Source organism: Rhineura floridana, chromosome 19 (genome assembly GCF_030035675.1).
Source record: "Rhineura floridana isolate rRhiFlo1 chromosome 19, rRhiFlo1.hap2, whole genome shotgun sequence".
Taxonomy (NCBI): domain Eukaryota; kingdom Metazoa; phylum Chordata; class Lepidosauria; order Squamata; family Rhineuridae; genus Rhineura; species Rhineura floridana.
The window spans coordinates 3,966,044-3,994,042 of record NC_084498.1 but is presented as its reverse complement, the minus strand read 5'-3'; the positions used below and the strand labels follow the sequence as shown (position 1 = coordinate 3,994,042).

The window sequence follows — 27,999 nt, the reverse complement described above, 5'->3', positions numbered from 1 at the left end:
GCCAAGGTGGGGTGGCTGCTACTCCGGCTGCTGCTGTTACTGCCGCTGCCTCTGCCACTGCCACTGTTTGCTCTTCATATTTAGCTTCATATCCATCCAGGTTCATCAATTGCACTTTATATACTTTGTGCTTTCACCAAAAATGCAGCTCCCCAGATTTCTGCCTCTCACTCAGAAGCCAGGTTGACTTGCATTTGCTTCTCCACAACTGCTTCAATCTCTCCCCTGCTACCTGCAGCAACCTCCCTTCAGCTCCTCCTCAGCCTCCAAGCAGAGCTGCCTCCTGCTGCCATGGAGCGAGAAATGCCAGACGTCCAAGCTGGATTCAGAAAGGGAAGAGGCACCAGAGATCATATCGCAAACATACATTGGATAATGGGACGGACCAAGGGATTTCAGAAGAAAATCACCCTGTGCCTTATAGATTACAGCAAAGCCTTTGGCTGTGTAGATCATGAAAAACTATGGAATGCTTTAAAAGAAATGGGGGTGCCACAGCATCTGATTGTCCTGATGCGCAACCTATACTCTGGACAAGAGGCTACTGTAAGGACAGAATATGGAGAAACCGATGGGTTCCCCATCGGAAAGGGTGTGAGACAGGGGTGTATTTTATTATCCTATTTATTTAATCTATACGTAGAACATATCATACGGAAAGCAGGATTGGACCAAGATGAAGGAGGTGTGAAAATTGGAGGGAAAAATATCAATAATTTAAGATATGCAGACGATATCATACTACTAGCAGAAAACAGTACAGTAATGATTTGAAACGAATGCTGATGAAAGTTAAAGAGGAAAGTGCAAAAGCAGGACTATAGCTGAACAAAATGACTAAAGTAATGACAACAGAAGATTTATGTAACTTTAAAGTCGACAATGAGGACATTGAACTTGTCAAGGATTATCAATACCTTGGCACAGTCATTAACCAAAATGGAGACAATAGTCAAGAAATCAGAAGAAGGCTAGGACTGGGGAGGGCAGCTGTGAGAGAACTAGAAAAGGTCCTCAAATGCAAAGATGTATCACTGAACACCAAAGTCAGGATCATTCAGACCATGGTATTCCCGATCTCTATGTATGGGTGTGAAAGTTGGACAGTGAAAAAAGCGGATAAGAGAAAAATCAACTCCTTTGAAATGTGGTGTTGGAGGAGAGCTTTGCGCATACCATGGACTGCGAAAAAGACAAATAATTGGGTGTTTGAACAAATTAATCCAGAACTGTCACTAGAAGCTAAAATGATAAAATTGAGGTTATCATACTTTGGACACAAAATGAGAAGACGTAATTCACTAGGAAAGACCATAATGCTGGGGAAAACAGAAGGGAGTAGAAAAAGAGGAAGGCCAAAGAAGAGATGGATTGGAAAGGAAGCCACAGACCCGAACTTACAAGATCTGAACAGGGTGGTTTGTAACCGATGCTATTTGACGTCCCTGATTCATAGGGTCACCATAAGTCGTAATCAACTTGAAGGCACATCACAACAACAACAAAGCAAAGCAGACTTTTCAGATTGCTGGGAGTGATATAGAGAGAGAGAGAGGGGTGCAGCTGGCTTCAGCTCTCAGAGTAAAATGCAGAGGGATCAGCTGGAAACGCAGGAGACATTGATCCAGGATGTAGAACTAAATTGACTCCCCCCCCCGATTCTCCCTGTGAAAAAGGGATATGGGGAGTGGTGGAAGCTCCATCAGATAATTGGAGAAGCATAGCTAGTCTACCTTGCAGGATAGTTGTGCACAGGGAGTAAGCAGGCTATTCCCTGTTCCCGAGTCCCTAGGCAGATCAGATGGGGAACCCTTTTAAATGCCGCCTCCCCTCCATACCGAAACGGCAGTGACATTTCCCCGTTTCCTTGTGAGCTTTCAGCTAGGTTGCCATGCTCTGCGAACAAAGAGGGGAGCTCGTTTTGCAAACATATTTGGCCATGCTCATTAGTTTAATTTGAATTGACATTCAGAGAATCGCTACCAGATGGCAAGTAAGAATCAACTGTCAGCGACTACACAGGCAGCCGTCGCGTTCCCAGCCATATGTGGTGCGTCCACAACAATTAACCTCCGAGAGAATGGCTTCTAATTCCTAATGATGGTGACAGCCATTGGCCTGGGGAAATCATTGCGACATTCAACTCAAACGGGGTGGTGTCTGTTGTTGACAGGCTTCCCTCCGTTGACTCTAGTAACAAAGTGGGCAAACAGATGCAATTCCTTTCCTCCTCAATGCAATTTATTTCCCTTCTTAGGCAGATTTATCCATTTGTCAGAGAGCTGCATCAAAACCCATCACCAGTCATGCCCCTCTGCAACAGAAGCACAACTCCATCTGGGCTGTGCAAAATATTGTTGGCCCAGACCCATGTGAGCTGAGCCACCCTTTAAAAATCACACACAGAGGGGTGAGCTTTTTCTGAATCTTTGTATCAACATACCCCAGGTCAGACTATTTGCCCACCTTGTAGTGTCTACTCTGACTGACTCATAGAATCAGAGAAGAGGAAGGGACCTTGGAAGTCATCTAGTCCAACCCGGTGTTCAATGAAAGATTCCAATTCGTTTACTCATTTTACGAAAAAAGGATTGACACAAGGCAGGACCTAGAATGCAGGATGCAACAACTGGATCCCTGGGAGATGGCTGTCTAGTCTCTCCCGAAATACCTCCAGCAGGGCTGCCAGACCACTTAGGCAAAAGGAGTTCTTTCCTATCATCTGCTACCTGATCCTTTTAAAGTAGAGATATCCAGTCTTGATACCAGGTCATTCTGCAAGCAAAATATGCCCTCTGTGGACTCTCCCTAAAAGGGGAGGTTATTTTGAGAGGTGAGGCTGGCTGAGACCCAGAGCAGGGTGGCTTTTATTTTTTAAAAAACAAAATAGCAGTCCAGCTTGCTGCTGAAATCACTTTGCCTTAATGAGTGGTGGGATCTTTCCCAGGGCGGAAGAACCTGTGGCCATGCAGATGTTGTTGTGCTCCATGAGTCCCCGCCAGAATGGCCAATGGGGAGGGATGATGGGATGCATTTTCCAGCAACTTCTAGAAGGTAATGGGTTCCCCACCCTTTGTTTAGCCGGTGATTCCACCAGATAGTAGGGCAATGGGAATTCATTAGTGGACCATCAGCATTGCAGGATCATCTGTTTCCATGGCCAGCTACCTGGCGGCACTCATCCAGCACTATGAGGCTAAAACTGGGGGCCCTCCTTTGCCCATCCAGGTTGCTCCCTGGGTTTGGGAGTTCCAAATTCCCAGGTGGTGTTTCCAAAGCAGCACAGATGTGTTAGGAATGCTCCACTGTTTCTGTTCTTTATTTCTGAATTGTGCACAGAGCACACTGTGAATTTAAGATTGGAAAACTGAGAAACTGAGAGTAACCAAAATGGACATCCCTACCAACATTGCAAGAGAGAGAGAGAGAGATTGTGTGTATCTTTAAAACATTACACAAAACTAATTTTGATGTGATCAAGAGGGGAGAGGCAAGGACTTCTTGTCCTTTAACAGTTTTACACCTGTGGAGTCTCCCTTCGAGCTGCAGCAGAAGCCTGAGGGGTTAGGCCAAAGCCTTCACAGGGGAGGTGGCATTTAAAGAGAGATTTTGCAGACAAGGCACCATGACTGGGCTGCCTTTTCCAAATTGCAATGGCTGGTGGAGGTTTCTTTTTCCATTTTGGGCATGAATGCGGAGGAAACACCCAATGGCTTTTCTGCGCGGAGTCTGATTGCTGTAAATCAAAGGTTCGTCAGTATGCAGGGGAGCGCTCTCAATATTCAAGCCTAGCCTGTGGCTAAACTGGGCTGTCACTGTGATTGATGGTTCTCCAGACAGGGAGTGGAGGTTTTCAGAGAGAGGGAAGGAGGGAGGGAGGGAGCGTAGTACATGTCACTTTGCAAGGGCCATTGTGTCTGTAATCCTTGATGTGATTTTTATATTAAGAGGAGATGGAGAGAAAGGAAGCAAGGTGTCTGTTGGATAATAGCCCCCAATCACAAGGGGCAATGGAAGGTGGGCCTAGATCCAGTAGAGACTGATGGCTCGAATGTCAGTAGGGCAACGGATCCGCTCCAGGTTTTAGTCTGAACTTTCAAGGAGCTGTCCAAGGTGCTGAAAGCCTCAATTTACTTTTTTTTTTTAAAAAAAGTCCTCATGAAAATTCTCCAGCATTTTAGTGCGAATTTCTCCCAATAAACACATTTGTATGCAATTTTGACTAATGCACACATTTTTGCAAGCAATTTCTCTGAATGCAATGAAGTTTTGTGTGTTATTTTCACAAATATATTCATTTTTATGCACACTTGCCCCTAATATATGCATCTTTGCAACCATTGCTTAGTTGGCCAACTGCATTGCAAAATTCGGATAAGTGCAAATTTCGAAGGATGGCTTAGTTTTGGTTCTCATGTTGTTTTGGAAAATACAGATTTGATAAATTCAGCTTTAAATTCAAACGGAATTTCTCACCCATCCCTACACTGGGGTAATACGAGGTGATGGGAACCACACATCATCATGTCTATCTAAAACCAGGGTGGGTAGTTTGCAGCTCTGAAGCTTTATTTATTTTAGGTTTTCAAGGGATCAGTTCAGACCTCTGGCAGGAGTGATTTCTCCCTCTTCTGAGAAGAGGGGGTGGGGCAGAAGGAAAGAGAAAAGGGGATGACCCTGCCCACTTCTGGGTGTGCTCTGTTCTACCTGCTGCTAACTACAGCCCTCTTCCCAGTTAAGGAATGTTTTGCTTTGTTTTAATATGTTTTTAAATATGTTCTATTTTAATATGGTTTAAAGTCTTGTTTTTATGATGTTTTGAAGTGTTGTTATTTGCCACCCTGGGCTCCTTCTGGGAGGAAGGGCAGGATATAAATTTAACAAATAAATAATTAGGAAATGCAGTGCTCGGCAGAAAAAAATAAAGGGTACCCACCCCAATCTAAAGACATTATTCCATTAGCAAATCCATCTTGCAATTGCCAACAAGTCTTCCTCCTCTTCCTCCTCCATCATCATCATCATTATCTCTATTAATCTTTATTTATGAAGTCTATGTTGCAATGCAGTAATAGATTTGGTGGGGGTGGTATCAAGCCCTTGGCAGTGACTGGCTGAGCTGCCCTGATGTCACAGGAGGGGGACGAAGGCAGAAGGGTCTCTGGCTGCCATTGATGCTAAAGAAAGGCGAGGCAGGCAGAAGAGCCTTTGAAAGAAGGACTAGAACACGCAAAGCCTTAGGAAAAGAGGGCTGGGAAGGGCAACAGGAGTGGTTCAAAGGAAGGAAAGGGAGGCTGGAAAGAGAAAATAAAACTGTAGATGTCTAAGAGCTGTTTTGTAGAGGTGAGGAAGGAAACTGGTAGGCATGTCTTCAATAATAGATCAATCACACTGGCAGGGCTGGATTATCATCATCATCAGTCATAACGTAGGTGGAGGAGCCTATGTTTGGAGCTCCTGCCGCTTGCCTTTTTTAATATCTTTTAACATCTTTTTAACACCATCTACGCTTATTTGGGAGTGTGTGGGGAGTAACTGAATGTGTGAAAGATTTTGGTGCCACCCATTTCCCCCCCGGCCGAGAATAGTGACTGCATTGTGGATGCCGAGGACGGCTGGGCTCGAAGTAGGAGAGGTAAAATCGAAGCCGGGGCTGAGCAAGGCCTCCTACCTTCCCAGCTGGTGTCGGGCCGCGGCGCGGTGCTCCCTGTTGCTGCCGTCGAAGTAGGAGGGGTAAAAATTGAAGCCGGGGCTGAGCAAGGCCTCCTACCTTTCCAGCTGGTGTCGAGCTGCAGCGCGGCGCGGCGCTTCCTGTTGCTGCCGGCGGTTTCGGCCGCGGCTTGTGGGCTCTGTTTGTGGCTGCCTGCCGTTGCCCTGTCTCCTGCCGCTTGCATCGTTGCGCTCTTTGTTGCCGCCGTTGCGGCGCTTCCTGCTGTCGTCGCTCGTGCTGTGCCTTTGTCGCTCCCCGCTGTCGTCACTGTCTTTGCTGCCGCGGCTGTTGTATCCACGCTGTCGTTGCCGGGCTTCGTTTTCTGCTTGTGTGGCTTTGGTCGTCCTGCTGCTGTGGGGACTGTGGCCGGGCATTGCTGGGCGGCGGCTTTGGTTTTCCTTCGGGACGTGGCTGTGCCCTTCATCGCTGCTGTTGTTGCTGCGCTTATTCCTATTGTCGCTTGCGCTCCATCATTCCCGTGGCTGGCTGGCGTTCTTTGCTGCTGGTGTGGTTCCATCTCTACCTCTGTGGCTTGCGGTTGCCTTAGTGGTCCCTCGCCTTTCGTTGTACTGTCATCTGGACCTTTTGCAGGCGGTGCTTTGCCCGGGAAGAAGAACGGTTCGAGAGCTGCGTTGGTGCGCAGGGAGTACGGGACTGTGGTTGTCGTGTAGACCTGAATTGGATGAGTGGATGCTGGTATGACTGTATGTTGTGGGTGTGTGTGTATTTTTATTTTATTTTTATTTTATTTTATTTTATTTTACTATGTGCCTGGGCGGGAGGATAGGGTATTGGGAGGGGGGACCAGAGGGGGCCCCTGTTAGCGTAGTGACGGGTAATGGGAGGTATGGCGTTGTGAGGACGACATGCCAGTTGAGGGGAACTCGGCCCAGACAATTGGTGGCTGTACCGGTCCTCCCCACATCCACAGGATTGCTGGTAGTTCTATCAGCCAACTCTCGAATCTCCAGTTGCTGCTTCTTAATGCCAGATCGGTAAATAATAAAGCTTCCCTCATCCATGATCTAATTGTGGATGAGGCAGCCAATCTGGCGTTTATTACCGAGACCTGGGTGAGCGATCTGGGAGGCATCAATCTCTCCCAGCTGTGCCCACCTGGGTACACAGTTCAGCATCTGGGTAGATCCGAGGGTCGGGGAGGGGGAATCGCTGTGATCTATAGAAGTTCCATCCCTCTTGTTAGGCACCCTATCCAGGTAGCTAATGGTCTGGAGTGTCTTCATATTATGTTGGGCCAGCGAGACAGACTGGGAATACTGTTGGTGTACCGTCCACCCTGCTGCCCAACAGCCTCCCTAACTGAGTGGTCTCGAGTCTGGTGTTGCGATCCCCCAAATTTTTGGTATTGGGGGATCTCAACATTCATGCCGAGACCACTTTGTCTGGGGCGGCTCAGGACTTCATGGCCTCCATGACAGCCATGGGGCTGTCTCAATTTGTTACTGGCCCTACGCATATTTCGGGACACACTCTAGACTTAATTTTTGCTACTGGAACAGGGGATGGTGATCTGGGAGTGAGGGATTTTACATCTATTCCTCTGTCATGGACAGATCATCGCCTATTGAGGTGTAGGCTCACAATGTTTTCTCCCCTCTGCAAGGGTGGAGGACCAATTAAGATGGTCCGTCCCCGGAGACTAATGAATCCTGAAGGCTTTCAGAAGGCTCTGGGGAGTTTTCCGGCTGATAAAACTGACGCTCCTGTCAAAACCCTGGTCAATCTGTGGAATACGGAAATGACCCGGGCAGTTGACACGATCGCCCCGGTGCACCCTCTCCTCTGCAGAGCTCAGTTGGCTCCGTGGTTTACCCCGGAGCTAAGAATGATGAAGCAAGAAAGGAGAAGGCTTGAGTGCAAATGGAGACGAACTCCCGACGGCTGTGGTCTTGCACTTGTGAAGGTCTCTACCAAGCTCTATGTGAAGGCGGTGAGGGCAGTGAAGAAGCGGTACTTTGCTGCCTCCATTCAGTCATCTTCTAACCACCCAGCGGAACTTTATAAAGTTGTTCGGGGACTTTTACACTCTGGTCCTCAGAACGCAATAATACCATCAATAGCCCGCTGTAATGAGTTTGCGAGACACTTCCAAGATAAGATCACGAACATCCGCCGGGACCTTGACTCCAACATTGTAGCAGTTGAGCCTAATGAGGTGTCCGGAGCACAGTCTTGTCCTGTTTTATTGGATGAGTTTCAGTTGGTACAGCTCGAGGATGTGGACAAGGTGCTTGGACAGGTGCGGGCGACCACTTCTGCTCTGGATCCTTGCCCCTCATGGCTAATAAAAGCTAGCAGGAACGGAACAGCCGGATGGGCCAAGGAGGTGATCAATGCCTCCTTACGAGAGGGAGTGGTACCACCCTGCCTGAAACAGGCAGTGGTGAGACCGCTCCTAAAGAAACCCTCCTTGGACCCTGAAAATTTTGACAACTATAGACCGGTAGCAAATGTTCTGTTCTTGTGCAAGGTCTTAGAGCGTGTGGTCGCTCGCCAGCTCCAGGCTCTCTTGGATGAAACTGATTATCTGGATCCATGTCAATCGGGCTTTCGGCCGGGGTTTGGTACAGAAACAGCCTTGGTCGCCCTGTATGATGACCTCTGTCGGGAGAAAGACAGAGGGAGTGTAACTCTGTTGGTTCTCCTTGATCTCTCAGCGGCTTTTGATACCATCGACCATGGTATCCTTCTGGGACGTCTTGCGGACTTAGGAGTTGGAGGCACTGCTTGACAGTGGCTGTGCTCCTACCTCAAGAATCGTCTCCAGAAGTTGGTGCTTGGGGAGCATTACTTGAACCCCTGGATACTCCAATATGGGGTCCCACAGGGTTCAGTTCTGTCCCCCATGCTCTTTAATATCTATATGAAGCCGCTGGGTGAGATCATTAGGAGATTTGGAGTGTGTTTCCAGCAATATGCTGATGATACGCAGCTCTACTTCTCCTTTTCATCTTCTTCAGGTGAGGCTGTTAATGTACTAAACCGCCGCCTGGCCGTGATAATGGACTGGATGAGAGCTAACAAACTGAGACTCAATTCTGACAAGACTGAGATGCTGTTGGTGGGGGGGCTCTCTGCCCAGATGGATGATGTCCGACCTGCCCTAGATGGGGTTACACTCCCCCTAAAGGAGCAAGTCTGTAGTTTGGGGGTCTTATTAGATCCGCTCCTGTCACTGGAGGCTCAAGTAGCCTTGGTGGCACGGAATGCGTTCTACCAGCTTCGGCTGGTAGCCCAACTACGACCCTATCTGGAGAGGGAGAACCTCGCCACAGTTATCCATGCTCTGGTAACCTCTAGATTGGACTACTGTAATGCACTCTACATAGGGTTACCTCTGAAGACGGTTCGGAAACTTCAGCTGGTGCAGAATGCTGCGGCCAGAGTCCTTACTGGGACTAAAAAATTTGATCATATAACACCTGTTCTGGCCCAGCTGCACTGGCTACCAATATGTTTCCGGGCCAGATTCAAAGTGTTGGTTCTTACCTATAAAGCCGTTAATGGCATCGGACCGCAATACCTGGTGGAACGCCTCTCCCGCTATGTACCTACCCGGTCGCTGCACTCGACGTCGAAGGCCCTTCTCCGTGTCCCAACGCATAAGGAGGCACGGAGAACGACAACTAGACCTAGGGCCTTCTCGGTGGTGGCCCCCGAACTATGGAACGCCCTCCCTGACGAGATATGCCTGGCGCCTTCTCTGTTATCTTTCCGGCGCCAGGTAAAGACCTACCTATTTGCCCAGGCATTTTAAATTTTTTAAAAAATTTTAAAATTGGATCTAAATTTGGAAATTTTAAATTATGTTTTATTGTGTACTGTATTGTATTTGCATCCGCTTGTATTTTAATCTGTTTTATTATGCTGTACACCGCCCTGGGAGCTTATTGCTATAGGGCGGTCTAAAAATGTAATAAAATAAAATAAAATAAATAAATCATCATCTTCATCGTTTATTTATATAGTGTCATCAGATGCACCTGAGGTGGCTCTGTTGTTGTCGTTGTTATGTCCTTTCAACGTATGGCGACCCTATGAATCAATGACCTCCAAGAATATCTGTCATGAACCACCCTGTTCAGATCTTGTAAGTTCAGGTCTGTGGCTTCCTTTATGGAATTGATCCATCTCTTGTTTGGTCTTCCTCTTTTTCTACTCCCTTCTGTTTTTCCCAGCATTACTGTCTATTCTAGTGAATCACGTCTTCTCATTATGTGTCCAAAGTATGATAACCTCAGTTTCATCATTTTAGCTTCTAGTGACAGTTCTGGATTAATTTGTTCTAACACCCAGTTATTTGTCTTTTTCACAGTCCATAGTATGCACAAAGCTCTCCTCCAACACCACATTTCAAATGAGTTGACTTTTCTCTTATCCATTTTTTTACTGTCGAGCTTTCACATCCATACACAAAGATCAGGAATACCATGGTCTGAATGATCCTGACTTTGGTGTTCAGTGATACATCTTTGCATTTGAGGATCTTTTCTGGTTCTCTCATAGCTGCCCTCTCCAGTCCTAGCCTTCTTCTGATTTCTTGACTATTGTCTCCATTTTGGTTAATGACTGTGCCGAGGTTTTGATAATCCTTGACAAGTTCAATGTCCTCATTGTCAACTTTAAAGTTACATAAATCTTCTGTTGTCATTTAGTCTTTTTGACATTCAGCTATAGTCCTGCTTTTGTGCTTTCCTCTCTAAATTTCATCAGCATTCGTTTCAAATCATTACTGTTTTCTGCTAGTAGTATGGTATCGTCTGCATATGTGAAATTATTGATATTTCCCCCTCCAATTTTCACACCTCCTTCATCATGGTCCAATCCCACTTCTGTATGATATGTTCTGCGTACAGATTAAACAAATAGGGTGATAAAATACACCCGTGTCTCACACCCTTTCCGATGGGGAACCAATCGGTTTCTCCATATTCTGTCCTTACAGTAGCCTCTTGTCCAGACTATAGGTTGCACATCAGGACAATCAGATGCTGTGGCACCCCCATTTCTTTTAAAGCATTCCATAGTTTTTCATGATCTACACAATCAAAGGCTTTGCTGTAATCTATAAAGCACTGGGTGATTTGCTTCTGAAATTCCTTGGTCCATTCCATTATCTGTTTGTTTGCAATATGATCTCTGGTACCTCTTCCCTTTCTAAATCCAGCTTGGACATCTGGCACTTCTCGCTCCATATATGGCAAGTTCCTTTGTTGTAGAATCTTGAGCATTACTTTACTTGCATGGGATATTAAGGCAATAGTTCGATAATTACTGCATTCCCTGGGATCCCCTTTCTTTGGAATTGGGATGCATATTGAATGCTTCCAGTCTGTGGGCCATTGTTTAGTTTTCCATATTTCTTGACAATTGTTTGTCAAATTTTTGTGGCTCTGTACATAAAACAAAACAATAAAAACAAGCCCTTGCTCCAAAAGGCGAACAATCTAAATCAGATAAAATGAGGACAACAAAGGAAGGAGGGGAAGGGAAACCAACAGAGGACAAAGTGAGGACTTCAAATACACTTGCAAATTATAAAAAATAAAAAAACAAAATTCCAAAAGCTTTGGGGAAAAGGAAGGTTTTAAAATAAGACTTAAAAGCTGAAATTGAGGGAGGACTCCGCAAGTGCTCCAGAAGACAGCTGAGGAGTCCTTGGCTAAAGTGCTATAGACCCCCACCCCACCCCACCCCCTGCATCCTGCACTGGAGGATCCAAATATGGCTGCCATTACAAAAACATGGTTGTCCTCGCTGGAGGCTGCCTGCCATGTTTTCTGTGGCCATGTTTCCCCCTTGCAATGCCCCACCTCACCTCAACTTCCAGGACATTGGAAAAGGTAGGAAAAAGACAGGGCCGGGGCTGTGGTCAGTGTCAGTCTTTCCTAGGGTGCTGACGCCTCTGCCTGAAGAGGAAATGGTAGGGCATGCAACCTATATGGGTTTGTTTCAGTTCAGAAAAGGGCAGCCAAGATGATAAAGGGGATGGAGCGATTCCCCAGTGAGGAAAGGTTGCAGCATGTGGGGCTTTTTAGACAAGTCAGAGGTGGCATGATAGAAGTTTATAAAATTAAGCATGGCCTAGAGAATGTAGATAGAGAAAAGCTTTTCTCACTCTCTCATGAAACGAACTCGTGGACATCCAGTGAAGGTGAATGTTGGAAGATTCAGGACAAACAGAAGAAAGGACTCCTTCACAGAGTGCATAGTTAAACTATGGAATTCATTCCCACCGGATCAGAGCTTGGAAAAGTTCCTTTTTTGAACTACAACTCCCATCAGCCCAATCCAGTGGCCATGCTGACTGGGGCTGATGGGAAATATAGTTTAAAAAGGAACTTTTCCAAGCTCTGCACCAGATGACCCCAGCAACTTGGATGGCTTTAAAAGAGGATTAGACAAATTCATGGAGGAAAAGGCTACTAGTCATGATGGCTATCCTCGGCTTCCAGAGTTGGAGGTGATATGCTTCGAAATACCAGTTGCTGGAAACTGGAGGGAGAGTGGCTACTGCATGCAGGCCCTGCTTGCAGATCTGGTTGTCCCCTGTGAGAACAGGATGCTGGACTAGGTGGGCCACTGGCCTGATCCAGCGTGCTCTTCTGATGTTTTTATGTTCTTAACCCACTTGGAGCTGAAAAAGAGGGATCTTCCCTCCTTGACCTTCTTTCCTTGGCAACATTTCATTTCCCCAGCCCTGCCTGGAGACACCAAGGGTTGAACCTGGGACTTTCTGCACACAGAGCAGGCACTCTGCCACTGAGCTACAACCTGGGCCATCCCTTTTAACAGCTTCCTCCACTTTTGTCTCTTTCTTGGCTTGCACACGGGCGTGAGTTGCACAGGTGAATAAGTAGAGAAGACTCATGGCTCTTCTGGTGCTATTATGGATGGGGATTTTTAAAATTCAGTTCATATTTAAAGGCAAATTTATCAAATTTGCGCTTGCCGAAACAATATGAGAAATGAAATACAGCCATCCTTCACAGTCATCTTAATTTTCCAATGCAGTTTTCCTACTAACCAATGTTTACAAAAATGCATGTGATGGGGAAAGCATGCATGAAAATGAATATATGAGTGAAAAAAACATACAAAATGCATTACATTGCTTGCAAAAATGTGTACATTAGTCAAGACTGCATGCAAAACATCACTAGGAGAAATTTGCACGAAAATGCTGGAGAATTTTCATGAGGATTTTTTCTTTTAAAAAATTGTACATTGCTGCAGAAATGTGGAGAACCAAATTTCACACTGGAAGATCTTTCCCTCCCTATCCAGAGCTTTCCTGCCCAAAGCTCCATTGTTTTTGCAAGGTGCATCCTAGAAGCCTAAGAGAGTGCGCAGTCTGAAGATCTGTGCAATGCACAGAAATTCGAAGGAGAGAATAAGGAAGTACAAAACCCAGCTGTGTTTTGGTTCAGTTCCAGGGCTGAGCCCAGTCTGTCTCACTGAGGTGTTGCCAGGGGGGCGGGGGGAAGAATCAGGCCGATCCCCTTTCAAAACCTGGTCGGCTCAGTGAATGATATTTTCACAGCTTCCTGCCTTTGGCAATTTCTGTCCTAATCAGAAAAGCTGCAGGTCCCTTGTCACACCATATTAATAGGCATGGCTGTAATAGATTACAGAGCAGCTGACTACCCACCCGGCCCTTGGAGAGGAATGTCCTCCCACCCCCACCCCTTAATAGGCGTAAGAAATGGAAACAGCTACACTTCACTGAACAAACAGCCGGCACGGCTTGCGCCGCTGCTGAAGTTTTTTTCCAACAGACCCCCATTGCGTTCTTTATTGAGTCCAGCGGGGATGGAGGGAGAGGGAGCTGAAGGCAGCGAAACAGAGCTTTCCTTGAGCCACTGGGCTGGTGAGTCCTCCAGGATGGCGGAGAGGCATGCTTCTTTGCACGCCTGCCAACCAGCCGGGATCATACTGATCCGAGCAGCGAAGCTGATTTCTGTCAGGTGGCCTCTATAGGAAACTTGACATCCACCAGATCCCAACCTGCCCCTGTCTGTTCCCTTTAGGCTCTACCCTTGACGTGACGGATGCTGCCTTGGCTCCACCCTGTTAGGAACTGTGGATTGTAATGGTATTTTGCAGAATTAAGTGCGCGGAGTAAACACTAAGCAGTCACTACACCTCAGCTTGGTAGAAGTTGCACTGACAGTCAGGTATAAGGAAAATAACAAGCTAAGTTTATTGCAGGAAATACATTTAGATAGAAACGACCTACATCTGACTAACTAGATAGGAGATGGTGCAGAAGAGATGCCTCCTGCGTCTGTGCTGCTACTCAGGGAGCCACGCTGGCAAGAAGGACCAAGGAAGACTGAGATCAGAGAAGGAGCAGGAAGGGAGATTAGTTTTCTCTGAGGATATCAGTTTACATCTGGAAGGAAAGGTGAGCTTAGGTGAGAGTGGACAGAATAGTCCAGGAATTAAGGAAGACTTCTCTCTACCTCTCTACTTCCCATGTAGCATGCAATCCCCTCCCAGGTTTCAAGCTGAGTTACACTGTCACATTTCCAACATGCCCACTGTTCCAAGGAGCCATACTGGGTGGCCGTTTTGCTTGCTTTTTGAGGTCTGGCTTCAGTTACTTTCTAGAGGCCAGCTTCTTTACAGCAACATCACTAGGACGGCAAGGCCCTCTGGCCTTACTTTCAGGCCAGAAGTAGTGGCAATGAAAAACATCCAACCCTCTGACTATGACTACATTCACACCATACATTCATACCATTATTATTCCACTCTAAACAGTCATGCTTAGACAATGCTGGGAACTGTCGTTTGTGAAGGGTGCTGAGAGCTGCTAAGGGACACCTATTCCCCTCACAGAGCTACAAGCCGCAGAGTTCCCTGGAAAGACGAATTGATTGTTAAACCACTCTAGAAATTGTAGTGAGATAAATAGGGGTCTCCTAACAACTCTCGGCACCCTTAATGAACTACACTTATTTGGGAGAAGCCACGGCTGTTTAAAGTGGAATAAAAGTGGGATAAATGTTTGGTGTAGATATGCCCTAGGACAAGAAAAAAAGGGCAACATCACTTCTAAGATGCTTTCCTTGCCTGCTCAAGGCCGTGGACCACCTGTTCCAAGCTCTGCAGGGCTCATGGGCCTTTAAGACTTGCACGGAAGAGAACATTCAAGAGGAAACAGAAGCACTGTTTCTCTGGCTTTACATAACTTATTTATTTCCCCTCTTCTTGATCTTGGATATGTAACAGCAGAAACTACTATCCAACAGTGAATCTGGGATATAAAATTACAAAATCATTTGAGTCTTGCTGTCAGGCACCCTGAGTTCAGGGACAACAGGAGTGCATTGATGTCCATGCATTACTTGACAGATCTAAAGATCCCTAAATACAGAAGAGCTTTCACAGCAGCAGGGTTCAGTGTTTTGCTCTCCAGGATGGAATGTGCAGAAGGGCATGTGATGTTCCTATATTAATGTATATATGGTAAGTGTTGTTGTTTAGAAGATACATGGTAAGTGGAGTGAAAGAGGAGGGGGAGTGAATGGGCAGTAGAATGCGAGATGATTGGCTGAGTGTTTAAAATGGCTGAACGTATAAAAGGAAGAGGGAGAGTGGAATCTGGGGGGTGGAGGTGATGAAAGTGAGTGGGTTGCTGTGGTGGGGTTTAGAGAGTTGTTTGCCAGGAGAGAGTGGAGAAGGAGGGGGGTGGAGTTCGGATTAGTATTGAGTAAAACCATATGCTTATGTGCCTTAAGAAGAAATCTTGTTAATCTTGTTAGCTTTGTTATCTTTAATAAATACTTAATTTGGTTTACCAAAGGCCTGATCCTTGGCTGGGGTTTCACAGACCAGAAGGGAGGGTAAGGTAATGACCAAGGCTGAAGGGGAACTGTAACAAATGGTGGCAGCGGTGAAGAGAATAACAATACCAGTATTCAGAGTCTCTGGGAATACTAGTATTGGGACGTTACTGGTGGTTGCCTAGCAGGGGGATCTGTTGAGATCTGTGCTAGAGCGGATAGGTAAACCATAAGAGAGAGCGGTCCGGACTGGTGGAGTCCCTGGTGGTGCCTAGTGACAGGCAGTAACCACGAGCAGGTAGGAACCTGACAGGGAGAGCCAGGGAAGGGCGTCACAGGGCCCCCCGCCATGAATGGGAGAATGGAATGGGAGAAGTGGAAACTGTGGGCCACGGTTGATTGTATTGTACTTTTCATAGGGATCTTCATTATTCTTTTATCACCACAATTTTACAATGCATTCCGGATAAATCCGATGAGTTTTACCTAACGCATTTATTGGCAGACATGAATCCACAGGTTACAGCAAGAGTGGCTAGTTTCTGTGCTGCTGCCATTGTATGCCAGAAATCGATGATAAATGATTTTATATAGGAAGCCTGTACTGATTGTGATCTTTTATATTATTCTTTCCCCTGGTAAAGTGGGCACCTCTCCCTCCCTCCCTCCCTCCCTCCCTCCCTCTTTTGCCTTGACAGGAGCAGGTGGGCACAGCAGCAGAAAAAAGCCAATCTAGCTTGTCTTTGCTGTCCAGGGACCTGACAGACCATTGCTCAGGATCAACCCTATGTTAGGGCTCCAGAGGTATTGTGGGAGAATAAAAATGGCAGACACCAACCACAGCCATCCAGGGTCCAGGTGGCTGCAGTTAGGATTTTGTGGCAGTGGGCGGATCTCTTGGAAGCTGGAGCCATCAGCAGCTGCCAGACAGTTTCCCTCCCTCTCTCCTCATACAAGAACTCAGCAGGGTCCTGAGATGAAGCTGAATGCTGGAAAAATCAGGAGAAACCAAAGAAGGAGCTCATAGTCCAGCTGTGGAGTTTGGTAGAGATGGCCACCAAGTTGGATGGATTTAAGAGGATTAGACAAATTCATGGAGGAGGAAGTTGTCAGTGGCTACCAGCCATGATGGCTGTGTTCCATCTCCAGCACTGGAGGCAGTAAATGCCTCTGAATGCCGGTTGCTGGGGATCACAAGTGGAGAGAGTGCTGCTGTGCTGAGGTCCTGCTCGATGGCTTTCCGTCACCATCTGGCTGGCCAGTGCTGGACTTGATGTGCCACAGGCCTGATCCAGCAGGCTCTTCTGATGTTCTTAGGATCCCGGATGCTGGGTCTGTCAACAACGCTCCTCACCAAGGCCACCATTTGATTTTTGGGTTGGCCCAGAGCATTCCCTGGGGAAGAGAAAAAGTGACGCTGTTTCAAGCATTAGGAAGTGTCGCAGTCGCTGTGCTTATCATTCAAAAGGATTACTTGCTGCATCCCCCCTGCCAAAAGGGAGGAAGGCATCCTATTATGACAGATGTCTGCTGGTGGGTACACAACAATGGAGAAGTTCTTTCTGAAGGCCTTACAAGGCTTCCTTTTTTAAAAAAGAAAAGTGCAGAAATCTGGGACATGGCAGCACTTGTAAATGCCTGATCTGTCTCCAGGCACTGGCACAGTTGTGCTATGGACCATGTTTTTCTCCATAATCCATTTAGTGCAGCCTTCCCAGTGACTTCTCTGGGTAGCGAACATGGCAGCTTAATGTTGCCCCTGCAGTCAGGCACCCAGCACAGGTGCAGCTGACAGCCGCCGTGTAACACTGAGCGAAATGGATAAAGTGACCAAGGTTAAACTCTGTCCTGTAATGCTCAGAGGTGGCTCAGCAAAGCTAGGAGTGTAGGAAGTCACCTTGTACTGAGTCAGTAATGTCTACACTGACTGGCAGTGGCTCTCCAAGTTTTCAAACAGGGCAGGGGTCATTCCCAGGCCTACCTGGAGATGTTGGGGACACAGCCTGGGACATTCTGCAAGGAAAGCAGATGTGCTGCCACTGGGTCACACCCTTTCTCCTTGGGATGCAGCTTCACCATGCTGCTTTATTTCCTGGGAGACGGAAGCCTTGTTATTTTAGGACCAGGTTCCGCCGGTAGATCTCTCAGCGGCTTTTGATACCATCGACCATGGTATCCTTCTGGGGAGACTCACGGAATTGGGAGTTGGAGGTACTGCTTGGCAGTGGCTCCGCTCCTACTTGGTGGACCGCCTCCAGAGGGTAGGGCTTGGGGAGCATTGTTCGATACCCTGGACTCTCCATTGTGGAGTCCCGCAGGGATCGGTTCTGTCCCCCATGCTTTTTAACATCTACATGAAGCCGCTGGGTGCGGTCATCAGGAGTTTTGGAGTGCGTTGTCACCAGTATGCTGATGACACGCAACTCTATTTCTCCTTGTCATCTTCCTCAGGTGAGGCTGTTAATGTGCTGAACCGTTGCCTGGCCGCGATAATGGACTGGATGAGAGCTAATAAACTGAGGCTCAGTCCTGACAAGACTGAGACACTGTTGGTGAGTGCCTTCTCGGCCCAGATGGTGGATGTTCACCCTGTTCTGGATGGGGTTACACTCCCCTTGAAGGAACAGGTTCGTAGCTTGGGGGTTCTTTTCGATCCATCCCTGTCTCTTGAGGCTCAGGTAGCCTCGGTGGCACGGAATGCGTTCTACCACCTTCGGTTGGTAGCCCAGCTACGTCCCTATCTGGACAGCGGCGACCTCGCCTCAGTTGTGCATGCTCTGGTAACCTCTAGATTGGATTGCTGCAATGCGCTCTACGTGGGGCTGCCTTTGAAAACAGTCCGGAAACTACAGCTAGTGCAAAATGCAGCAGCCAGACTGTTGACGAGGACCAGACAGTCCGCACATGTAACACCTGTTCTGGCACGTTTACACTGGCTACCTATCTGTTTCCGGGCCAAATTCAAAGTGCTGGTTTTGACTTATAAAGCCTTACACGGTGCGGGACCACAATACCTAGCGGAACGCCTCTCCCAGTATGAACCTACTCGTTCACTACGTTCAACATCAAAGGCCCTCCTCCGAGTTCCGACTCACAGAGAGGCTCGGAGGGTTGTAACGAGATCTAGGGCCTTTTCAGTGGTGGCCCCCGAACTATGGAATAGTCTTCCTGATGAGGTGCGCCTGGCGCCTACACTTCTATCCTTTTGGCGCCAGGTTAAAACCTTTTTATTTTCCCAGGCATTTTAATATATTTTATTGCTGTTAATATATACCAGGCTGTTAAATGCTGAAAATGTATGTTTTTATTGTCCTATTGTTATTTTATTGTATTTATTTTATTGTATTTACTCTATGCTGTTCACTGCCCAGAGAGCCTCTGGCTTTGGGCGGTATAAAAATCGAATAAAATAAATAAATAAAATAAATAGATTGCACCTGGGCCTGAACCAGGGCATGCAGTTGTGCTAAAAGAAGACAGCAGCCAAGAAGCAGGTGGCTAATCTGAGAGCTCAGTGCATATCTGATTTATTCAGAGTAAGGATCTGGGTTATCGTCAGCAGCAGCATAGGCCCTACTGGCCCGTTTAGTTGTCTGATCCCCCCCCACTCTGAGCTATTAGCTGTAATTCTGCTCCCTGGCCATCTGTGGTGGTGGCGCTAAAGAGCAGCAGAGTGCCTCCCAGAACGGCTCTCCTCCAGCAGGTTTGTCCCAGAGGCATGGCCGTATTTATAATGGTGCAAATGGTGCACTAGGGGCCCTGCCTGGAAGGGGACCCAGACCTGGGCTTTCTTCCTCTTCCTCTTTTTTTAAAGTAAGCCTCTAACCCAACTAGAAGGAAAATGAAAAAGCAAAATGTGCAGACACAGCGGCGTCACTAGCCGGGTGCGGGGAGTGCGGACCGCACCAGGGTGACACCATGAGAGGGGGGTGTCACCCAGAGTAGGGTTGCCATATTGCCCGGTTAGCCGGGTTTTACCTGGATTCTTTGCATGCCACCCGGCACCTGTTTAGCCCCTTAGCTGGCCCAGATTCTCAGCTTTAATTTAAAAAAAATTAAGTTTCTAGGTGTCCGGTTCTCGAGATATACATAAAAACATCAGCCCCCCGTTAAATCTTTTTTAAACTACTGTATAGCACTTCGTAGCTTTAACCCCGCCCATTCAGGATTGCAGCCAATCAGTGAAGCGTTTGGTTGACCTGTGGCAGTGTCTAGTAAACCTAATTGCAAGGCCAGAAAATGGTGCCCCCCCGTTTATCTGAAAATCTCATAAATTGGGTAAGTATATACATTTCAGTTTTTTCCCCTCTTGTGTGTAGGAGTCAGATCCTGGGCAGTGTTTTGAAAACCTTCCCAATACTTACTTTTGTGGGGGTAAAAGCATTGCTAATCCTATATGTCCAGAGTAAATCCCATTGAATTCAATAGGATTTACTTTTGAGTAGACATGGTTATGAATGTGCTGAAAATCAATGGGACTTTAGAGTGAATGTAAAAAAGAATTGTGTTTGTGTTCTCTTTCTGTCCCCCGCCCCACAGTCCTATTTTAAAGCAAGTAGGCAGGGCTTACTTAGGTATTACAGTTTTTATTCTGTAGGAAACTATTACTGATTCTTTTAAAACTAATACTGATTTTTCTGCAATGACCAGCTGGTTTGACAATAAACTATTATATGGGCTGTATGTATTTATACATCTGCAGTGTGTGTGTGTGTGTAGTCTTTCCAACAACCCTGTGAGGTAGGGTTGGAAACCAAGGCAGCTCACAACAAGAAATAAAGCCATTTAAAATCCAATAACCATAAAAACAAGTATAAACAGTTGCAAAACAGCGTAAAGTGGCATGATTCAGAATTTTCGGTTGTGTGAATGAAGTTGCTTATCACTTGAGGTTGCATTTCTGTCGCTGTTTGAGTAAGCCCCACTGAATACACTGGGACTTGCTTCTGAATAAATAAACCTAGGACTGCACTATAAATACCTTTACAGTTTGTGTAAATAATAAATATATTTGATAGTCATGCTTATATAAATATTTCTTCATTTATCATATTTTTGGTTTTTGGTTAGGAATCCTGACTGGTTGTGAGGTGCTTAGTTTTCTGCCTTACTCATAGGAATCTTGTTGTGGTTGGTATGGTGTTGCATTTAAGAAATCATGGTACGAAATGGCCTGAATCAGTATAAGGCAGATTCCTTGGTTCCTAAAAGTGGGAAGAGACTCAAGGGCCACAGTGACTCCAGCATTTATTTATGTATTTTTATTTACAACATTTATATACCGCTTTACTGTAAAAAATCTCAAAGTGGTTTACAGAAAGAATTAAAACAATAAAATTATTGGCAAAAGCATTAAGGACAGATACTGTCTGTGCCTTTCCATCACCGTTGCTGCGGCTTGTGCTTCTGCCGCCACTGGACTCCCTGGGACGCCTCTGTTTTGCTGGGGTGCGGAGGATTTGAGTTATGGCTCGATCGCGTCTTCACTGCCCGCTTCATCTTCAGTGTCTTCACCCATAGCGGAGAAGGGAGAGGCCGTGACATCAGTGGTGCGGCGCGGTGCGCCCACCTTCAGCAGTAGCGGTGGAGTAAGACAGAAAGCAGGACCATGGAGGGGAGCAGACGATGAGGCGCTTTGGCCACTTGGTGTCAATTAGAAAACGGAGTTATTGGACGTGTTGGATAGGCAGTGGGGAGTGAAGAGAGCAGCTGTGCAGGATGGGAAGAGTTGTGGGGGAGATTCAGGAGCGACGAGAGGCAAGAGGGCAGAGGCCTCGGCTGTAGGCTGCAGGCGTGCCAACTCCACTTGTGGATTAGGATCAATCTATATCTACTTATTGGGGGTGGGGGGCCTGCCTGATCAGCAGACAGGGAGGAAGGCATGTGCAGACCGGAGGGGGGTGTTGTGGGAGGAGGGGGGAGCCACGAGATTCCAAGGCTAGGCGGCAGATTCTGGAATGGCGCATGTGGCAGGCCACGCCAACTTAGGGGAACAAGGGATAGATGCGTTATATCCATTCCTTGTTCCGGGCCTGTCCACAACCAGAAGATAACTGGGAGATGCAGGATTCCATCCAATCTTCGACTGCTATTGTGTAACGCCAGGTCTGTGGTGCAGAAGACATCTCTCATCCATGATATGATCCTAGATGAGAACGCAGACTTGGTGTGTATTATGGAGACCTGGCTGGATGAAGCCTCAGCTCCTATACTTGAGGCCATGTGTCCGGCCAGTTTCCGGTACGCACAGCAGCCGAGGATTGGTAGGCGGGGAGGGGGTGTGGCAGTTATCTATCGGGAGTCCTTGGTTTTCACCAGACCCCCCCTCCATGAGACCAAGTTTGTTGATTGCATGTACTGGAGGTTGGGCCCGAAGGGCAGTTTAGGGTTTCTACTTGTGTATCGCCCACCCCGCTGCACAGTAGACTCCCTGACCGAGGTGCTCGAGGTGGTCTCGGACGTGCGGTTGCTCTCCCCCAACCTATTGGTTTTGGGGGATTTCAACGTACACGCTGAGGCCGCTCTCATGGGAGCCCCTCGGGATTTCCTTGAAACCATGACTTCTTGGGAACTGCACCTTAGTAATACAGGGCCCACCCATGTAGCCGGTCATGCAATTGACCTTGTGTTTGTCTCGGGAGGGGAGGGAAGTGCTCTGAAAATGGGGGCTGTTTGTTCTAACCCCGTGTCATGGTCAGATCACTATCTGGTGAATATAGACCTCTCAATGCCGCACACCCTCCGCAGGGGACAAGGACCTATTAAGATGGTCTGCCCCAGACGCCTGATGGAATCTAAGGGATTCCTAAATGTGCTGGGGAATTTGAAGCTGACTGAAGGACGCCCGATCGAAACCCTGGTGATGGAGTGGAATAGGGAGATCACTAGGGCGGTAGACCGGGTGGCTCCGAAACGTCCTCTCCCCCTGAATAGGACTCAGATCGCACCCTGGTATACACCATGGTTGCAGGGTCTGAGACAGGAGGTGAGACAACTAGAGCGCCGGTGGCGGAAATCTCGCACTGAAGACGATCGGACACTGGTTAGAGCAGCAATTGTGGCCTACCAGGTGGCAGCAAAGAGGGAATTCTTTGCTGCCTCTATTGCGTCAGCAGAGTGTTGTCCCAGGAGGTTGTTCCAAGTGGTCCGAAGCCTGGTCGGTCCAGTTGCTCAGGAACCCATGGAGCATTTCAAAGTCTCTTGTGACACATTTGCTAAACACTTTGCCGATAAAATCGAGCGCCTGAAGAGCACGATTCCGTATGCCGTGGATACAGGTAGTGGGCCAGAGTCAGCCAGTTGCATTCCGGTCCAATGGGATCAGTTTCAGCCTCTCCTCACTGAGGAAGTGGACAAGGTGCTCTGTACTGTGAAGCCAACCACCTGTCTGCTTGATCCTTGCCCTTCGTGGCTCATTATGAGCTGCAAAGAGAGACTGAGCGAGGGGATCAAGGCAGTGGTAAATGCATCCTTGGAAGAGGGCGCAATGCCATCAGCCTTCAAGGAGGCAGAGATAAAGCCCATCTTGAAAAAGTCCTCCTTGGATCCCCAAGAGTTGAATAACTTCCACCCTGTCTCTAATCTACCATTCTTGGGCAAGGTGATAGAGCGAGTGGTGGCCAAACAGTTACAGACACACTTGGATGAAGCAGATTATTTAGATCCATTCCAATCGGGCTTCAGGACGGGACATGGAACTGAAACAGCCTTGGTCGCCCTGGTGGATGATATGAGGAGGGCGTTGGATAGGGGTGAATATACCTTCCTCGTCCTCCTCGATCTCTCAGCGGCTTTCGATACCGTTGACCACGGTATCTTGTTAAATCGCCTAGAGGGATTGGGAATAGGGGGCACTGTTCTACTGTGGTTCCATTCCTATCTCTCAGGCAGGTACCAACGGGTGGCATTGGGGGATTATTTATTATTATTATTATTATTAATTTTATTCAATTTCTATACCGCCCACAGCCAACGGCTCTCTGGGCGGTGAACAGCATAAATTTAAAATACAATATAATAAAATCACATATCAATACCACACACATAACAAAATTCCAAAGACTGAAAACATATTACATAATTGTTCTAGTATACTAAGATGTAATAAATATACTAAGAATATTAAAATATTAAAATATTAAAATGCCTGGGAAAAGAGGTACGTTTTAACCTGGCGCCGAAAAGAAAGCAAAGTTGGCGCCAGGCACACCTCGTCAGTAAGACTATTCCATAGTTCGGGGGCCACCACTGAGAAGGCCCTAGGTCTTGTCGTCATCCTCCGGGCCTCTTTATGAGTCGGTACCTGGAGGAGGGCCTTCAATGTTGCATGCAGTGTATGGGTAGTTTCATATCGGGAGAGGCGTTCCATCAGGTATTGCGGGCCCGCGCTGTGTAAGGCTTTATAGGTCAAAACCAACACTTTGAATCTGGCCCGGAAACATATAGGCAGCCAGTGCAAACGGGCCAGAACAGGTGTTATATGTTCGGATTGTTTGGTCCTAGTCAACAATTGGGCCGCAGCGTTTTGCACGAGCTGCAGTTTCCGAACCGTCTTCAAAGGTAGCCCCACGTAAAGCGCATTGCAGTAGTCCAATCTTGAGGTTACCAGAGCAAGGTCATCGCTGCCCAGATAGGGACGTAGCTGAGCTACCAACCGAAGTTGGTAGAACGCACTTCGTGCCACCGAGGCTACCTGGGCCTCAAGTGACAATGAAGGATCTAGAAGAACTCCCAGACTACGAACCTGCTCCTTCAGGGGGAGTGTAACCCCGTCCAGAACAGGGTGAATATCCACCATCTGATCAGAGAAACCACTCACTAACAGCATCTCAGTCTTGTCTGGATTGAGCTTCAATTTATTAGCTCTCATCCAGTCCATTATTGCAGCCAGGCAACGGTTCAGTACATTGACAGCCTCACCTGAAAAAGATGAAAAGGAGAAGTAGAGCTGCGTGTCATCAGCATACTGATGACTACGCACTCCAAAACTCTTGATGACCGCCCCCAGTGGCTTCATATAGATATTAAAGAGCATGGGGGACAGAACTGACCCCTGCGGGACCCCATACTGGAGAACCCAGGGTATCGAGCAATGCTCCCCAAGCACTACCTTCTGGAGTCGACCTACCAAGTAGGAGCGGAGCCACTGCCAAGCAGTACCTCCCACTCCCAACTCGATAAGTTGCTCCAGAAGGATACCATGGTCGATGGTATCAAAAGCAGCTGAGAGATCAAGGAGAATCAACAGGGTTACACTCCCCCCATCCCTCTCCCGACACATGTCATCATACAGGGCGACCAAGGCTGTCTTAGTACCAAAACCGGGCCTGAAACCGGATTGAAATGGATCTAGATAATCGGTTTCATCCAAGAGTGTCTGGAGCTGGTTAGCAACCATCCGCTCTAAGACCTTGCCCAGGAATGGAACATTCGCTACCGGCCTATAGTTATTTAGGTTTTCTGGGTCCAAGGAAGACTTCTTTAGAAGTGGTCTAACAGCCGCCTCTTTCAGGCAGCTGGGGACCACTCCCTCTCGTAAAGAGGCATTTATCACTTTCCTGGCCCAGCCGGCTGTTCCATCCCTGCTAGCTTTTACCAGCCAAGAGGGGCAAGGATCCAGAGCAGAAGTGGTCGCACGCACAAGTCCAAGCATCTTGTCGACTTCCTCAAGCTGCACCAATTGAAACTCATCCAATAAATGAGTACAAGACTGTGTTCTGGATACCTCATTAGGTTCAGCTGCTATAATATTGGAGTCTAAGTCCTGGCGGATACATAAAATCTTGTCCTGAAAGTGCCTGGCAAACTCATTACAGCGAGCTTCCGATGACTCTATAATGTCCCGAGGGCCAGAATGTAATAGCCCTCGGACAACTTTAAAAAGCTCTGCTGGGCGGCAGAGAGATGACTTGATAGTAGCAGCAAAATATTGCTTCTTTGCTGCTCTCACCGCTTCTGAGTACCGCTTAGTACAGGCCCTCACCAGTGTAAGATTGTATTCGCCAGGAGTTCGTCTCCATCTGCACTCAAGCTGCCTCCTCTCTTGTTTCATCACTCTCAGCTCTGGGGTATACCATGGAGCTGTATGAGCTCTACATAGGAGGGGGCGCGCAGGAGCGATCGTGTCAACGGCCCGGGTCATTTCCGTGTTCCACAGTTCAATCAGGGCCTCGACAGGAGCGCCAGTCTTCTCAGCCGGAAAAATACCCAGAGCCTTTTGAAAAACCTACGGGATCCTTGGGATGGAGTAGTTTATGATGTATTAACTGATGTTTTAGACCAATTGATGATTGTGTTTTGTTTTGTTTGTATAGTGTATTTTAATCTGTTGCTGTAAGTCGCCTAGAGTGTCCGTTAATTCGGACAGATAGGCAACTAACAAATAAAATTTTATTTTATTATTATTATTATTACTTAAAAATATTCAAAATAATAAAACCAACAATGAGTTAAAAACAGATTTAAAAACACAATAGCTTCCACATGCCTGGAGAGGCTTGCCTCAAGAAAACTGATTTTAGCAGGTGCTGAAAAGAGGCATCTGCCTAATGTCAATAGGCAAGGAGTTCAAAAGCGTAGGTGCTGCCACTTTGCAGGACTGATTTCTTACAAGAGCAGAACAAGTACTTTACTATGTGGCACCCATAACATGGAAAGCACAGCTTGAACTTGGCCTGGTAGCAAATCAGCAACCAATGCAGATTTCAGAGCAGAGGTATTATGTGCTGATAGGATCGCACTCATGTCAGCAATTGTACTGCAGCATTCTGCATTAACTGCAGTCCCCAGGTCAGGTTGTGCTGCATGGGGATTTCTGTGACCTTGGCTGACTGGCTGCTAGGATTTTTTTAGTTTGGGTTTTTGGTTATGAATTCTGACTGGTTGTGGAATGCTGAGTTTTCTGCCTTACTCATAGGAATCTTGTTGTGGTTGGTATGGTATTACATTTAGGAAAGTGTGCTGCCTTTTGTGTTGTTTTTTTCCTATTTGCATTTCACTTATCTTTAACCTCACTCCGTTACAGCCATAGAAGCAACAGCAGCATATGCAAGGTAATTAACTCCCATTAGTGATAAGAGCAAGAATTTATAATTATTATTTCAATTAAAACAAGAGGCTTATCAGTACTTTGAAGAGGACCAGATATTTATTTTCTTTCTGAGCCCAGGACTGGGTCTTTCATGATGCCCGGGGGGGGGGGGGAAGCAGGAGAGTAGTCGATAAGACAGACATCCTGGCATTGGTAATCTAAATAGCAAGGTATGTGTGGGGTTGATGCACACTTCCAGGCCCAGTTTCATTTTGAGTATGGAGGTGGAACCTGTGTAGATGTGGTTGATCAAAGGGAGAAGAAATTTTGAGTTAAGCAAAGCTCTGCTTTTATAAAACCTAAGAAACATACAGATACGTTGAATGTCTGAGTGCCTGCACCAGTGGAATACTGGAGGAACTTGTAAAACGTGCTGCAACAGTATTTAGAACTGAGCATGTGGTGTGAAAGACTCCTTTTCCTAACATTTTGGCTTCTTGTTTTTCTCCACCCACCACATCTCTGAAATATATCGTATATATATATGTAATGGTTAACCATACTAAAAATGTAAATAAGTTTATTTCTGTCAATGACCAGCAAAGGTTAACCATACTGCTGCCCTGACTTGTTTGTTGCTATTTTGTGTTTTTATTATATTTTTATATTGATTGTGTATTTTTATTGTTTTTATTATATTTGTAAGCTGTGCTGAGCTCTGTTTTTAATAGCAGAAGGGCAGGATATAAATCCTCTTAATCAATAAATAAATACTCCATAGTGTTGGAAACTAGGCATTTAAGGCTGAAAATGTTGCTTTAAAAAAAAAGATTTCTCACATCTTTCCCCAGTTTTTGGTGGTAATTCCTAGGCACAAAAACAAAACAACTGGACAATCCAAATATTAATATGCAAATAATTTGCATAATATGCAGATAATATGTAAATAATTTGCATAATATGCAAATTAGCCTGCCTGGATTTGTGGAACTGGAATATGGCAACCCTAAAAAATGTGGACTCCTAAAATGAAAATAGTAGGAAGTATAAATAAAATAAAAGTAAAGTATATCATTCTGCTTTCTACAGCCCCCACACCCACTTCTAGTGGCTTCAGATAAGGAGGATCAGGAATTGTCTTAGGAATCAATCTCATGTGCAATTGAACACAAGTTGAGCATGCACCAGTAAAGCGTGGAATAATCAGGCTAGATTAAAATTGGCTGAAGCCCTGAAGCTGTACTAATTTGCAGGGGTGGTGTACTCAGAAAAATATGGACTTTTATAGTATGAAGATACAGCACTCTGACTCAAGGATTTGATGCCTACAAAACAAGCACTGAGTCCCCTTTTGCAGCCATTTTATGCCTCCTTCAATATTGTCACAACAACCATGTGAGGTAGGTTAGGCTGAGAGTTATGGCTGATCCAAATCAGTTTAAAATGTG

At 46.6% G+C, this 27,999-nt stretch overlaps 1 protein-coding gene across 3 annotated transcripts in view; it reads left to right on the top strand.

Moving 5' to 3' along the window:
- The window catches only part of WSCD2 (WSC domain containing 2), an 81,927-nt gene that overhangs the window by 12,664 nt on the left and 41,264 nt on the right, over positions 1-27,999 (top strand). Inside the window, exon 2 of one of the 3 annotated variants that reach the window (XM_061602702.1) lies at positions 1,546-1,557. The exons of the other annotated variants lie outside the window; for them this stretch is intronic. Within the exon in view, the coding sequence (XP_061458686.1) occupies positions 1,546-1,557 (12 nt within the window). The remainder of the gene's footprint in view (positions 1-1,545; positions 1,558-27,999) is intronic. 3 annotated transcript variants of the gene reach the window in all.